The sequence below is a fragment of the Thunnus maccoyii genome, chromosome 22 (genome assembly GCF_910596095.1).
Source record: "Thunnus maccoyii chromosome 22, fThuMac1.1, whole genome shotgun sequence".
NCBI classification, from domain to species: domain Eukaryota; kingdom Metazoa; phylum Chordata; class Actinopteri; order Scombriformes; family Scombridae; genus Thunnus; species Thunnus maccoyii.
The window spans coordinates 18933533-18947571 of NC_056554.1; the positions used below are offsets into that span (position 1 = coordinate 18933533).

Sequence of the window (14039 nt, forward strand, 5' to 3'; positions counted from 1 at the left end):
ATGTTTAAATTATTATAACTTCAACATCCAGTGTAGTTTTGCATTTAGGCCACGGATGATGCAAAGCAGCCTAGAGCTAACACACACAGAGAGCTGGTGTGTGTGTGTGTGTGTGTGTGTGTGTATGTGTGTGAGGGGCTCCGTATGTAGCAGCTCTGTCTTCATGCATGGCGACACATATGAGCCTGGCCGGCGCACGTGCGTGTGTGTGTGCGCGTGCATGTGCGAGTAATGCAGTGGGATACCCAGCAGCGCTACGAGAGAGAGAGAGAGAGAGAGAGAGAGAGAGAGAGATTGCATAACCACCACCATCCCGCCGTATATATATATATATATTTATATATACTAGCTGGTTCTTCTTGCTGGGCTGCTGCTGCTGCTGCTGCTGCGCCCGCGCTGCGGACAAGCACACACACACACACACACACACACACACACACACACACACACACACACACACACACACACACTCACTGGCCATTAGGCCATCCAGAGCGATGATTGGAAATGTTTGGAAATATGCTTTGTGTCTTCACACCTGGTGACGCAATATTTGGGGGGGGGGGGGGGGGGGGGGACCAATTAAGGGGGGGTCAGCTTCACTCGTGAGGAATTTCGAGATTAAATAAAACTCTGTCACACTGTCCTTTTAAGGCTGTGGGTTATTATTCACTGTATGATGCACTGTACTGCTGTTGTCCCTCCACCTGCATGTGCGTCCAGCCCTCCGACCTCGTGCGTCTCTAGGTGGGACCAATAACACCACATCTACTCCCATCTAAACTCAGTAATGATAATAATAATAACAATAATAACAATAAATAGACTATCATTATTAGTAGCCGCAAATGACATTTAAAATGAAAAATATTTAAATACATTTTTTTTTTTAAAGTAAAAATAAACTAGAGTCCCTGATTCCTCTAGTGATGGTGAATTTATTAATTCATTCTCCCTCTCTCCGTGATTCACACACCGACCATGATGACGGTGACTGGAGGAGCGGAGACTTCTGACGTCAGACGAGGAGAATGACAAGCGAGTCCAATGAGGGGCCGAGGATGTGCAGCGCGAGGACGGAGCCGCCGACAGAAGGCTAATAACCATGCCAACCGAGGAATATAGCGCGCACCGCTGACTGGGGAGGAAAAAAAAAAGAGAGAGAAGGGGGAGAAAGGAGAGAGAGAAGGGGGGGAAACCCTAAAAGAAGAAGAATATTTAAATAACATCTTTAGACGCGTAAAGTGGAGGATAAAGGACAAGAGAGGTATCCTGGTTTACTGCAGGGGGGAAGAAGAAGAAGAAGACACGGAGCTGGTAATTTTCTCTCTCTTCTTTTCGGTCTGTGTGGCGTGGTCTCCCTTTCCATCCCGTGTTCTCTGTACCTCTCTCTCCCTCCCTCTCTCTCTCTCTTTCTCTCTCTCTCTCTCTCTCTCTCTCGCTCTCTGGCGCGCGCTGGCTCAGGGACTGCACTGCTGCAGCTGAATGAAACTGATCGAGGTATTTATTGTTCTCTCTATTGCTAAAAAAACGCACGCACGAGGCTGACCAGCGGTTTTTTAAGGCGCTTAAACTGGATGCTTTAGGCTGCACGAGCCTCTCTTCCTCCCCTTCCCCTTCTCCCCAGCAACCCCCCCATTACCGCAGGGAAGTGAGCCCATCAGCTGCGGGGCTTTTGGTGGTGGTGGTGGTGGTGGTGGTGACCTTCCCCGGCCGTTTGCAGTCATTGACGGTGTGTGTGCGCGTGTGAATGCGTGCGTGTGTGTGTGCGTGCGCAGGGGCATGAAAGAGAGAGATGAAAAATAAGAGGGCGGGGGGTGAAGGAAGGGTGTGTGTGTGTGTGTGTGTGTGTGGTGGGGGGTTGAGGTGGGAGGTGTGAGAGGGGATGAATTTTTTTTGTGAATGGAGCTCCACATCTTTTGGCGCGTGCGCGCGCGTGCTGGCAGCTTGGCTGGCTGAGCTAAAATTAGCCCCGTGCCAGATTTTTCTGTCTGCGTGCGGCAGCGGCAGCAGCAGCAGCAGCATCAGTAGCAGCAGCATCATCATCATCATCATCAGCAGCAGCAGCATATGTGGATCAGAATCCGAATTAACAAGCTTCTAAACGCAAAACGCGGGCGCACACACACACACACACACACACGCATGTCTGGGCACGCGCTCATACACGCCACCGGTGAATAGGACAGCAGCTACCACCGCGCCGTGCCCCAGGACGTCATGCACCATTTTTAGAGATGCTCTAAAAATAGAAGTTGTTGATGATGGTTTTGACTGTGAGGAAATTGAACATCTTCTTCTGTTTCCGGCGTCTTTTAGGTAGGAATGCGCCAGATTGAAGCTTTTTTTTGGGGGGGGGGGGTGTGGGGGGTGTGGGGGGGCTGTTTGGTTATTTATTTGTGTTGTTTATTTGGCTGCTTTGGTCTGTCTCGTTGCTTTGAAGTCAAAATGGAAGGAATATTTTTTTTATTTATTGTTTACGGAATATTTTTGTCTATGTGTATGTTTGTGTGTTTGTGTCCACACCTGCTATTGTGCTGCTGCTAATTACCTGTCAGCGTGGTGCGTGGGAGCTGCTGGTGACGTGCGTGCTTGGGGTCAAGTGCACGGTTGTTTTCATGAATGAATGAATGGGAGGATAGATGGGTGAATGAATGGGAAAAAAAATCCCTCTTTTGCTCCTTTATCAAAGGGCAGAGCTGATAACACCTCCCCCCCCCCTTCAACCCTCCTTCCTCTTTTGTTTTGTCTCGGTCTCTCGTCACGCTTTTCTCTTTCATCCTTTTCTTTCCACAACATACCTCCTCTCTCCATCGTCTTCTTCTCTCTTGTGCTCAACTTAAAACTTGTTCTCCCGTCTTTGTACATTTTCTCTTCCTTCTCTGCACCTCTTTTGGGTCCTCCACCCATCCCTCTCTTTAATTAATCGTCCTCTGGTCTTCATTTATATTAATTTTCTCCGTCTTCATTTTCTTCGCATTTCTGTCTCGTCTGACTTTTTCTTTTTGACTCGTCACTGCTCTTTTCTAAACTTTTTCCCTCCTCGCTTTTCACTCAACCCCTGACCCTTTGATATTTCTTTATCCCTCTGTTTCTCTCCCAACTCTCGTCTGATAATTTCCGTGTTTTTTACACTTTGTCGATTACAACTTACTCCTCGCTTTCTCCTTCCTCATTCCCTCTTTCCTACATCCTGTCATCCTCTTATCCTTCTCCTTCTCTCATCCTTTGTTTCGATCTTTCCTCGTCCCTTCTCTCCTCTCACATTTCTTTCTTCCCTCCTTAACAAACTTTGTATCAACACAAACTCACCTGATCAATTCCTCCTACATTCACTTCTGTTCTTACTCATTCCTCTATTTTTTCTCAACTCTCTTTTCCCTCCTACTCACTTTCCCTTCTATGTTTCCCTTATTTTCTTCCCTCCATCCTTCCCTCTTTCTCTCTCGTTTCTCTAGCTATGATTCTCTCCTTGGCCGCAGTGGCAGCCATGAGTAGCGGCAGCGGTAGCAGCCTCAACTCCTCCTCCCCCCTCGACCCCTTCGACTCCTCCACTTCCTGGAGCCTCTCGGAGGACCCCTCCAACTCCTCCTCTGAACCCGTCGTGCGAACTCTGACCCCTGACCTCCAGCCAGCGACCAACGCCATCGCTGTCGAGGGAGTCAGCCCCTGGGATATTGCGCTCTGCGTGACTGGGACGCTCATCTCCTGCGAGAACGCTCTGGTGATCGCCGTGCTGTTCTACACGCCGACGCTACGCGCTCCCATGTTCATCTTGATTGGATCGCTGGCGGTGGCGGATCTCCTGGCCGGCCTCGGCCTCATCTTGAACTTTGTCTTCACCTATTTGGTCAGCTCGGTGGAGTTTGTGACGCTGTTGTCAGTCGGACTGCTCATCTCGGCCTTCTCGGCGTCTGTCCTCAACATCCTCGCCATCACAGTGGACCGTTACCTGTCGCTGTACAACGCCCTGACCTACCACACTGAACGGACAGTCACCTTCACCTACGTGATGGTGGTCTTCATCTGGGTGTCGTGCCTCACGCTCGGCTTGCTGCCGGCACTCGGCTGGAACTGTCTGAGGGACGAGTCTACGTGCAGCATCTGTCGGCCCGTCACCAAAAACAACGCCGTGGCGCTCGCCGTCACCTTCCTACTGGTCTTCGCCCTCATGATGCAGCTCTACCTGCAAATCTGCAAGATCGCCTTCCGCCACGCGCAGCAGATTGCCGTGCAGCACCAGTTCGTGGCCATCTCCACCACCAAAGGTGTCTCCACGCTGTCGGCCATCCTGTGTGCCTTCGGGGCGTGCTGGCTGCCGTTTGCCATGTACTCCATTGTGGCTGACTACAACTACCCCGTAATATACACCTACGCCACGGTCCTCCCAGCCACCTGCTGCTCTGTGATCAACCCCATCATCTATGCGTTCCGAAACCCGGACATCCAGAAGTCGCTGTGGATGGCCTGTTGTGGGTGTGTCCCGTCCAACCTCTCCCTCAGACCCAGGACCTCCAGTGACGTGTAGCAGGGAAGGTTGGTTTCTGTTTGGCATGATGCTTGACGCCAAGTCAGGGTTGTCGGAGGGAGAGGACGAAACGGGGAACAAGAGAAGAGAAAGGTTGAAGGTTGGTGGTGGAGGAAGAAGAGATTTCCTCTCAACTCCTCGTATCAGGGCTGGTGGGCTGATGGCGAACGCTCAGCTGGCCACGGTAAAAGTGGCACGGGCAGGTGAGGGAGAAGGGGGGGACAGTGCATGGTCCAAATATAAAAAAAAGAAGATAGAGCTAATAAAGATCATGTCCTGTCTAATGCTGGGAGGAAATCACATAGCGATGGGGATGGCGTGAAACCAACTGCAAAAACCTGATTAAGGTATCCCTCATGGTGGTTGTGGGAGTTGCAGGGGGGGGGGTGTGTCAGGTGACTTTTTCCAACTGACCTCCTTTAGGGTGTGAGAAGTGAGGCCTACTTCTCAAGAGTAGCATTAATTTGAAGGCGGTATTTAGGAGGAATTGTCCTAAATCTCCATAGGACCCGAGTTTGGGAAGCACTGCATGGTTATGCAATCAGAAGGAGTGAAACAGTCTTAAAATACCGTATTTGTTTTCACTGATGTGTTTGAAATTCAGTGGTGTTTGGATAAAAATACAATGAGCTAAATATACACAATGAATGACCTTGAGTATTCTCAATGAGCTAATTTTGCAGTCTTCTCCTGATAGGAATAAAAATTAAAAAAAAATCCCCCTGTGAAACATACTTTAACAACTGTGTTGCCTTGATCTGATGCAGATTAAGTAATTACTGAGTTTATAGACAGAGAGTGTAACAATAATTAACTCTACAGTATGTGCTGAGATTGAAATCGTGATCATCGACATAGTCTACCAAGCCCATTATGACTTTTCCCAATGCCAACAGCACAATCTGCATTTTCTCAAAGGCAGACACACATCTCAATGCACAGCATGCCGTGAGGATAGAGGGGGAAAAAAAATGTGTCATAATTCAGAGAGAAACAACACCTAATCACATACAAAAACAAATCCAAAACAAAATCAAATCTAGTGGGCCCCTAATGCATAGATAACCCCCGCTAGTTCGCTGAGCCTAGAGAGGGAGTCGGGTGTGATGAAATCAAATCTGCTCCCTGTCGGAGAAAAACAGGTTTCTCAGCCAGCCGTTGCGCTGTGACTGTGAAGCATAGAGAGCTGAATTCAGCACCAAGGACAGCGCCACTGCAGAGCGCCGCTACTGTGGGAATGCTCTCTGCTGCGGTGGGAGAGCACTGGAAAGTAGGCTAGGCTGTTCTCTTCACCATCTTGATAGAGAATGTGAGATTGGCTTTAAAGGACCAATACAGCTTGATTGGAGTACTCATTTCCAACCCATTCAGTGTTTATTTGGACTGTTTTGTCAGGCATATATGATGAGTTAGATGCATGTTTTAATCCTTTTTGCTCTAACTTTTATTTGGCCTCATTTATTTTTTTGAAAAACTGCATATTCACTTCCAGTTTCTGCTTGTGAGACAGACAGGAACAAACTCTAAAAAGAGCAGGTAATAGCAAGACATCTGTCAAACCATCTGTCAAACAGAACTCAGTGAAGTCTTTGTGAAAACCAAAAGATGCTTTCACCAGCTATCATCTGTAAAATAAAACCTTAAAGCTTCATTTTACACATTCATGGCTTTAATATGCCGTATTCTTACATGGGAGTGACTAAAAAAGTACAAAACTAAAATGAAGGCTAAGAAGACAACCAAAACACTGGAAATCATTCTAGAAAGTAAAAAAAGAGCAATAGAATACAGTAAACGACTCCAATCATGCTTGAATTATCCTTAAACATTACTCGAGGTCCTACAGCGCAACGATGACCTGTTTCTTTCCTCCATCTTCCTCTCGCCTCTCCGGTATCGCTGCAGTAGAAATTATGCATGAGTAAAGCAATGTATGGCCCCGCGAGTGCCAGTAAAACAAACCTTCTTACACGGGCAAGGTGAAAGCAGCTGATGTTTTTCAGAGATCAAATGGGACCTCGATGTTTATCTGCATCCGCATTACGCCGTTTAGGCCATGCGCCTCTAAATTTAGAGATAGCATTCTAACTCCATTGCCCGATTGATTATCCATTAGCTAAAGCTGAGCGCAATCCATATTGAATAGGTCATTTTTCATCCAGTCATTTGTTTGGCTACAGTGCATCTAAGTTGAACTTGGATATTGCCATAGTTCTGCAAAAAACTGCATCTGTAAAAAACCTATATTGGATGGCTTTTACATTAACGTTACGGCATAAAAATAGCATTTCCTATGCTTATACTCAGTCCCAGAGTCGGGAACTTATTATATATATATAGTGGAAGACAGATATGAGAGCAGATGATGGATGAAATCTATACTAAAACTGTAAAACACAAGCATCATATGGTCTAAATTCCTCCATTTTCACTTCCTTACTTGCAGCTTGTCAGCAGTAGCTGGATATTTGCTGCATACACACCCACAAACACACACACACACACACTCATGCCCCGCCTTGAAGAAGCAGCGCAGCTCTGCCCCGGGGCCCCTCTGAAGGCTCGGCGGGTTAATGAGAAGCGAGAGAGGCGAGGTGACGTGGCGTGAAATAGAAACGCCAGGCGAGACGCGCTTTAACACAACCTCAGGTCACGTCCACCACGCACCCAATCAGGATGAAGTTATTTCCCACTGAAAGGGCATCATGTAAGTTAAATCCAGCTAATGTTAATAACATCTCTGTAATAATAGTGCCGGGAACTGGCCTAATGTACAGGGGATGTAGTGAATGCTTCGAGGATGAGCCAGAGAGGGGATTTATTGCCAACTTCCATCTGCATTTAAATGATATACGGAGGTAGTTTTCACTCTCGTGTTCCTCTGCACAACCTCAGAAAGTGGCACCATGACTAAGCTACTGGCATGCTGCTAGTATACGTGTGTGGGAGGTGTACTGGCTTTAGGAAAACAGTTCATGGAAACTGTATGGGCTTTATAGTTTCAAACTCTAAAACAAAGACACTCGACTCAACAGCAGAAAAAAAAAACACAGGTTGTTTCTGTATCGACAGGGAATCACTTCCAAATTTAACGCTTTCTACCAAATAAACCACAACAATAGATGACAGCAAACAATACACAGAAACTTTGAAAATGGCGCACAGGAGAAGCAGGTATTAAGATCATAATTTTTTTTTTCCTATAGTGTAAATTAAAAACTAGAGTAGAAGTGTTTTTTTTTTTTTTTTCCTCGCAGCAGCAAACAATCAGTTGTTTTTGCTGAAGTTGTTAGCAGAACAACAGCTACACCACTCTGTCTACAATTTTGTCCAAAAAAAGGCAGAATCTCTTGTGTTTTTTTTTGTTTTTGTTTTGTTTTGGCCTTATTGGAACAAACACTCCTTCGCAATAATGTCCAAGTGTATTTTGCTGTGTACAAAAAGCCACAATCGAGATGAGGAGAGAGAAAGAGAGAGAGGCGGTTGAGCTCCGAATGATTTGCAGGATAATTAAAATAAGTATTTCAAAGCAACAAATAGCACGGTGTACTGTATTTGAAAAGAAATATGGGCTGGATGGCTGGGGGTTTTCCAAGAGGCCTTTCAGCAGTAGTGTATCATGGAAGTAGGACAAACCTAAAAATGAAGTAATGCTCCATTTCCATTTATAGGCTGCGTTATGCAGATAGTGGACTTGTAATATTGTTACTTTTTCTCTCTAAAATAAGCCTTATTTTCTTCTAAACAGTCATCGCATTTGAATAGCAGAATAGTAAATGTCTCATTTTAGAAAATCGTAAGTAAAAAGAAGAAAAAAACGGTTATCTGAAGGTTAAGGGGTCACACCAGTGAAATGGGTTGCCACAGTTTGACACAGATCTCATAGTTTGGTCCACCTCCCTCTCTCGCTCTCTCCTTTTGCTCAATCACTGCATTGACAGAACTGCCTAATGGAAAACGACTTGCATCAATTACCAGGTGAAATACTTTCAATTACTCTGAAGCTGGAAGCATGAGATGGACAGAGTTTGGTCTTTTTGGTAAGCTTGGTGAGCTGCAGCATCAATGGGGGGGGGACCAGCAGTGCCGGGAAAAACCAATCGATCCCAGAGAGTTAATTGAATCCGTTTCACATGGGAATGTGATGCAGATCCAGTTGGCACACAGTTCTCCTGTATGCACAATGATGTGTGAAACTTGCTTGGTCACCTGTGTTTGGAGATGCTAGATGGGACGCACAGAATGACTGGAGGTACATAGATTGGCCCTTTAAATGGTACGATGATGGAGGATCTGCACTAGCATGGCTAATGGCTAATGCTAACAAAACCAGATGTGGCCTTCAAGCTTGCCCTCTGCTTTATCTTCCTATTAAAAACTAATCAAACTGTGATTAGAATCATGAGCCAGACTTGGATTAAACACTAAATAATTTTTATGGTATGTTTGAGCCACATAGTGTGGGTATCGCCTATCACCAGGACAAATGTGAGGAATTTTGTGTCACCAGCTTTCTATAGTTTGGAAGTGTCTTGACTCCAGTTGAGGCCCTATCAAACCAGGATTTAAAAGCAGTGAAAATTTGAGCTGATTGAATCCACTGATCACGGCAATTCCATTTAAATTAACTGATTTTGTTGCATTCAGTGGATCCGCTCATGGAGGTGACACACATCCTCTCAAAGTTTCATGTGAAAATGGAGGAAGCTATCGTAGCATGCTAGCTGTCTTGCTTATCCACTTTTATTTTACCTCCACTTTCAGAGCATAAGCTGCTCCACAACAGAGGAATGATTTGCAAACAGTCATGAGACAAAGTCTCTCTCAAATGGTACAAATACATCTTTCGAATAATAAATGTGTGAATTTACTGTCCTTTTAGTGACCAAGCTAACAAGCTGGCTAACTGACCAAAGCTAGCTAGCTCAGAGAGCTTTTATCTCCCTTTAGTAAACCTTTATTAAATTAAATGATTTACAGTTGTGACAACAAAATGACAAGAGGGACTAAACAGCTCAGTTCAGACAAAACAGAAAGAAGCTCAGGGAGCTAACCCACTAGCGCTAGCATGATTCTAGCTGGCTAGCGTTAGCAGTTATCTTACAGCTACAGTAGTTCACAAAGAACTACATATTTTGTGACAACACACGATTGAAGGTGGATTTTTTTATTTATTGTTTAACTTTAATCAGTGAATAACATCTGTTAGTTGAGAAAAAAGACCTCTATGTAGCTATTTCATAACCTGCTGTGGATAAACACTAAGATAAATGGAATTAACTCTTTGAACATTTTGGAAATAGAAGGATTTCACCTTTGCACTCCACTTTGTTGTCCTTTGGTACTAATAAAATGTCAGCTATATGGCATTTCACCAGGGTAAAACAAACCCAGAAAGGTTATTTGATCCAAGTCTGGAGGGAATCTCAAACTCCAAAGTAAAACCACAAATCAGCTCTTATACGAGCGGGCTGACCGAAATATTAAATCCAGCATCACTCAGCTGGAAGTAGAGCGACTGAACAGCTGATATGAAGTCCAGCGTCGACCACAGCAGCATCACACAGCTGTATTTTACACATTGTCTCTGACGGTCCCATCTGGCATGTCCATCTAGTGGTTGTTTTAAACAATTATTAAAAACAACTAAAGTGTTTTAACACTCATCTGTGAATATGCCACTACTACACAGTCAACCATTCCTGGGGCAGGAGTGGAGCGACCACTCACTGTGTGTGTATGTGTGTGTGTGTGTGTGTGTCTGTGTCTCAATGCGTGTGTGTGCTTGTGTTCTCCCCCCGGGATCATAGCCAATTGTAATGAACCATAACTCAACCAACTCTCACTGTAAACACAAAACACACGCAGAATGGTTTTGTCAGCCGCTATACAGGACTATAATTCAATTTAAAAAAAAAAAAAAAATACTGTACAAGTGAGTGTGTGTGTTATTTTTCTTATGCAATGCTGTACAGAAAATGTATATTTTTGTAATGTTCATCAGGGCATGAGTTACAGGACATGGTCGCTGCTGTGAGCGTGAGTTTGTGCAGTTGTGAGCGTGCGTGTTCGCGTGTGTGTTTCTTCCTCTTCTTCTGTGTTCTTCCTATAAACAAATGTCAAATGTTTTTTTTGTTTTATTTGGGGAGGGGGGGTTGGGGTTGGGGGGCGAGTTGTGTGTCGGATATGCTGAAAAAGTGCCATATTTTTGACTTTCTAGTGTCTTATTTTTTGATTTTGTGTACATACACGTTTAACAGAAGGTGATTCTCGTTGTGGAATCTGAAGTCCGAGTCGGTAAATCTGTAAACAACAACGACAAAAAAAATGCTCAACATGGTCAAAAAGAGAAACCATGTGCAGCAGAAAGAAAGAGAAGTTATGTAAAAGGTCTTGACCTTGATATTATCGATCACTATACTGAGCAAACGACATTAAAAAAAAAGACAGAAAGCAATCAATCCACCGCTCCAAACTCTTATGTTCTTTATGCTGTAACTTCAGACTTCTATTTTTTCGGGGCAGCGCCAACACAAACATGAGAGATGATATCAGTGTTTCTGTAAAATGTCTTCTTGACTTGAAATTGCGGTAATCTGTTTTCCATAAAAAAAAAAAAAAAGACATGCACTAAATAACGGAGAGACACAGAGACAGACAGAGAGAGAGAGAGAGAGAGACATTGCGTGAGCAGCGTTGTACGTCACAGAGTCAGGTTTCCAGTGACGTCATTTTTGTCTGAGTCGTGTCTAAGAGAGCAGGTCGTTTCAAAGACATCCCTACTCTCTTCCTCTTTTCACACAACACCCCCCCCCCCTTCTTCATCTTCCTCCTCATCCTCTCTAAGAGAACCCCCCCTCTCGTCCTCTTCGCACTTTCAAACACGCCCCACTTTTCTTCGTAATTTCTAACACTCTCTTCCTCTTCATCTTTTCAGACAACCCCTTTATAAGACCTCTTTTCCTTCCTCATCTTCATTTCTATCGATTCAAGTCCCGTCTTTCCCCCCCTCACTTCTTTTCCTCACACTCCTCGCTCCCTTCTTCTCTCAAGTCGTTTCTTTCCTCCTCCAGTCTTTCACCTTCATCCACCGTATCCCTTTTTCATCTTCCCCCTCTTCTTCTCCCTTCCCTCCGTCTCTTGTCTAACATTTTTTGCTATCCTTGGCCCGCAGGAAGCTAGTCGGTCAGGCTCCGTCTAAAAATAGTTACCCTGAAAGCAGATAAAAAGAGTGAAAAAAGAACAGCAGGGAAAAAAAAAAAAAAAGGGAAAGGAAATGGAGGGGAAGGGAGGGAGATAGTAAAGCAGAAGAAATCAACCCTCCCTCCCTAAGCGCAGAGGCAAACCTTCACTTTGCTCCGGTAGACTGAAACATCCGCCTTGTCCTCTTCTTCTTCTGTTTTTTTTTTTCTCTTTCATTGTTAAGTTTTTCCCCCCCTCCTCCTCTCTCTCTTTCTTGCCCTCCTGTCTCATCTACTTTGCACAAGCACGCATTCATCCCTGTCTATTTTTATACCTGTCCTTATCCATCCTTTTATTGAGTCTCTTCCTTTTTTTTTTTTCTTTCGAGCACAATCATTTACGCAGAAGCAGGGTTCGGTGCGAGTGTTATACTATACAGCAAGTTAGCAGGTTAGACTGTAACCTACAACCTGAAAACACTTCAGGCGAGCAGAGATTGTCAATCAACAAAAAAAAAAACAACAAAAAAAAACAAAAAAAAATAACCATTACAGAGCTAATATTTGGACCGAGTATGGCCTTCATAGAAAAACATTGTTTTATGCATAGATATCGTTAGTGTGTGGACAAGGAAGCAGCATGTGCGCACAAGCATCACCGGTTTTAAAATCCTCAAGGTGAGGGTGTTATTGGGTAATGATACTGTGATGTCAGAGACCTAATACAGTGCCCTTGAATCATGTTTTTTTTTTTGTTTTTTTTAAAATAATTTTTACTGTATTTTCATTTTTTTTTTCCTCTTTTGAGTTTGTGTCGTGAAACAGTCGGTTACGATAAAAAGTACAAATGCACTTTATAAGATGGACATGTTACACATTGCACTTGTAAATGTCGAATGTAAAACCTTGAAGAGAAAGATTTATTTTTACTATTGTAAATAAATGAGAAGAGAATAAAAAAAAAAAAAAAGACTGCAAAAAATGGAGAATAATTTGCCAAATAAACTGAGAACAACTAAAGAAGAAAGTTGTGTTTTTCTGTGTGCTGGGATGGAGTCAGTGACGACAGCGTGTGTATGTGTGTGTGTGTGTGTGTTTGTGGGTGTTAGCTTGAGTGTTTGTGTGACATTATCTGCGTGTGGGCGTTATAACGAGTGTGTGTGGGGACTGTGAGTGTGTGTGTGAGTCAATATTGCAGGTCACTGTAGTGTTAAGGAAAGCCTGGGAGTAAAAAAAAAAAAAAAAAAAAGATGCTGCTGAATTATTAAACCACTCCCTGCTTGCATAACAGCAGAAAGGAGAGGAACGGAGAGAAAGAGTGAGAGGAGGGGAAAAAAAGATAGAGAGAGGAAGAAGAGGAAGAGGAAGAGGGAGAATCCAATCAGTGAAGATGATTGCATGATACACACACAAACACACACACATCCATATGACATTCACGTAGAGGAAAAAAAGAGGAAGCCCGGAGGGAGAGGAGGAGAGGAAAGGTGCAAAAAATGGCTGAGGGAGGAAGGATAGTGCATATATGTGTGTGTGTGTGTGTGTGTGTGTGTGTGTGTGTGTGTGTGTGTGTGTGTGTGTGTTTCTCCAGGGCTGGTTGTCACAAAGTAGCCTGAAAACACACACACATATACACACACACACACATAGACACACACATTTGTTATCACTGCCTCTATGTGCAGGTATGTATTCCCAAGGGATAGCTATGTGTGTGTGTGTGTGTGTGTGTGTGTGTGTGTGTGTGTGTGTGAGAGAGAGAGAGGGTGGGGTACTGGGACACACACACACACTAACACTCAAGCTTTTTTCTTAGTAATTAATTAACAATGCAGCAGGAGATTTCACTCTTCCAAATCTATGACGCAGGTGAGTGTGTGTTTGTGTGTGTGTGTGTGTGTGTGTGTGTGTGTGTGTGTGTGTGTGTCATCTAATCTTTAGTCATTTCAAGTCAGGCAATTATGAACAAATTTGCCTCTATGACAATGAAGGTGTGAACTATACAAGCACAGGCGAGTGTGTGGGCGAGAGAGTGAGACTACAGTATGTGTGTGTGTGTGTGTGTGTGTGATGATCGACTCCTTGACTCACCTCTATGCGGCCTCTACAAAGAGGGGAAGAGCTCCATCATGTGGCCAAAGCTGAGTACTGCAAAGACAGAAGAAGGAGAATATGCAGCACACACACCTCACCTCTTTTACGTCATTACAGCAGCTTTCTCAAAACAAGCACGAAGCCCGAACCCTCTTTTCCTTTTCCAACCTTACTGTCTCCATCTCTCTCTCTCTCTCTCTCTCTCTCTCCCTCTCTCTACCCACTCATATTCTCTC

General features: G+C 44.3%; 1 protein-coding gene across 1 annotated transcript; it reads left to right on the top strand.

Annotated features, from left to right (window-relative positions):
• The first annotated feature begins 1212 nt into the window (after positions 1-1212).
• Positions 1213-10458, top strand: gpr185b (G protein-coupled receptor 185 b). The gene is made up of 2 exons (XM_042400400.1): positions 1213-1317; positions 3459-10458. Exon 2 carries the CDS (start codon positions 3461-3463, stop codon positions 4526-4528), a length of 1068 nt encoding a protein of 355 aa, XP_042256334.1. The 5' UTR covers positions 1213-1317; positions 3459-3460; the 3' UTR covers positions 4529-10458.
• The last annotated feature ends 3581 nt before the right edge of the window (positions 10459-14039 follow it).